Source organism: Pyxicephalus adspersus, chromosome 11 (assembly GCF_032062135.1).
Source record: "Pyxicephalus adspersus chromosome 11, UCB_Pads_2.0, whole genome shotgun sequence".
NCBI lineage: Eukaryota > Metazoa > Chordata > Amphibia > Anura > Pyxicephalidae > Pyxicephalus > Pyxicephalus adspersus.
Window position 1 is genome coordinate 1,239,063 of NC_092868.1, and position 1,883 is coordinate 1,240,945.

Here is a 1,883-nt window from a genome sequence, read left to right on the forward strand (position 1 = left end):
GCTCCTGGCTGGTTTTCATCCTCCGTGTTTTCAGGAAATCCCATGGTGCTGCTGCGGGAGGTATGGTGGACGGATGGAGGAGAAGTGACACAACGACTGGGGAGGGGAACCAAATAAACTGAAGAAAGACACAGAACTGAGAGAGCTAATGATGGGGAAGAGGAACTGCCGGGGAACGTTGTTAGATGCTGGGAAAACGACCGCCAGACACAAAGGCTCTGCTGAACCATCGGCTTCCCAGCACAACGCCAAAAGTGCGGCCAAAGAAAACTAAGTGGATGGAGAAGCAACGGCGGCTGATGGGATAGCGATGAGAGCCGTGGATTAGGATAGATGGAGCGGAGAAGACAAAGACATGGGAAATGGTCTCCGTTGAGTAGGAAAATCCTTCATGGCTCAACTTAACCAGGAAGAGATCGATGGACTTCATGGCCAGGAGGTCCAAGGCGTCTCATCGGACGGGCGAAGGGTATGGATCGCCCTCTTCTTGAGTTTCATCGTCCTCCTGACCACATTGGGCAACTCTCTACTCATTCTGCTTATCTTCACCCAAAGGTCCCTTCGGAACACTTCCAACTACTTCCTGGTGTCCCTGTTCATGTCGGACCTCATGGTGGGCCTGGTGGTGATGCCGCCGGCCATGTTGAACGAGCTGTATGGCCGCTGGGTCTTGGACGCCGCGTTCTGTTGTATTTGGCACTCCTTTGACGTCATGTGCTGCAGCGCGTCCATCCTAAACCTTTGCGTCATCAGCCTGGACCGGTACCTGCTCATCATCTCACCGCTAAAGTACAAGCTGCGCATGACGTCTTGCCGGGCACTGGGACTGATCTTGGCCACCTGGACCTTGGCAGCGCTGGCGTCTTTCCTGCCCATAGAGATGGGATGGCATGAGCAGAACATGGAGGCGCCATCCTCAAACTTGACGTCCATAGTGGATGAGAAGCAGTGCCGGCTCACCGTCAGTCTACCCTACGCCCTGATCGCCTCCTGCCTGACCTTCTTCTTGCCCTCGGCGGCCATTTCTTTCACCTACTGCCGGATCTTGTTGGCAGCCAGGAAACAAGCGGTCCAGGTGGCCTCTTTGACCACCAACATGCCCAATACCTCCGAAGACCACACGCAGGTGAGTGACAACTTCATCCAAAGTCTAACAAGTGTCAAGGAAAAATTGGCTGAGTGGTCCATCGTCTGCCATATTGATCATTTTTACCTGAGGGTACCCCAAACCTGTTTAATTTCACCTAGTTGTGATTGACTCAATGCTAGAGAAGAACAAAATTCTGTGTTTTCATCTTCCCTAAATTTGGAGAGTTTAGTATAATTTGCCCATTTTGGTGGAATGATTGAGAACGGAAAAGACAAAATGATAGCAGTTCTGGTGATTCTTGAATGGGTACCATGGGAGTGATGTGGCCCCTGAGGGTTATAAAAGCTCCTCCCAAATAATTGGCCCCTCATTACATGAGGATAAATGAAAATTGAGATTTCACCTTAACAGGTCACAGTTAAGGGGGTCAAAAAAGTGAGATCCCCACTTTACTAAACCACTTTATTGGGGACCCCCAAGGTCAGGATGCTGACAATGTTTTCACCTCTCACCCCCCTCCCCCATCACCACTTTTGCTGCATTCATCACCATGCAATTGCGTATCTGGAATGAGCCGGACACCAGGAAATATGGCGATTGGGTACTCCATGCAACGGAGCCTCGGATCACCAATTCCGGGTATTTATAGTACGGAGATCCAAAGCACTGATTGGTGCCGGAGAAAATCTGAAATTTCTCTGAATTCTCAACTAAATCTTCTCATTGTGACTCAGGTTGGGGGATTTCATCTCATTATACAGGAAACTTTGTTAGGGGAAGGAAAATATTCAAA

General features: G+C 49.9%; 1 protein-coding gene across 3 annotated transcripts in view; it reads left to right on the forward strand.

Annotated features, from left to right (window-relative positions):
* The first annotated feature begins 6 nt into the window (after positions 1–6).
* Positions 7–1,883, forward strand: part of HTR6 (5-hydroxytryptamine receptor 6) — a 19,154-nt gene continuing 17,277 nt past the window's right edge. For all 3 annotated transcript variants that reach the window (XM_072427368.1, XM_072427366.1, XM_072427365.1), the window contains exon 1: positions 7–1,126. In XM_072427368.1, coding sequence (XP_072283469.1) covers positions 392–1,126 — 735 coding nt within the window. In that variant the 5' untranslated portion in view covers positions 7–391. The remainder of the gene's footprint in view (positions 1,127–1,883) is intronic.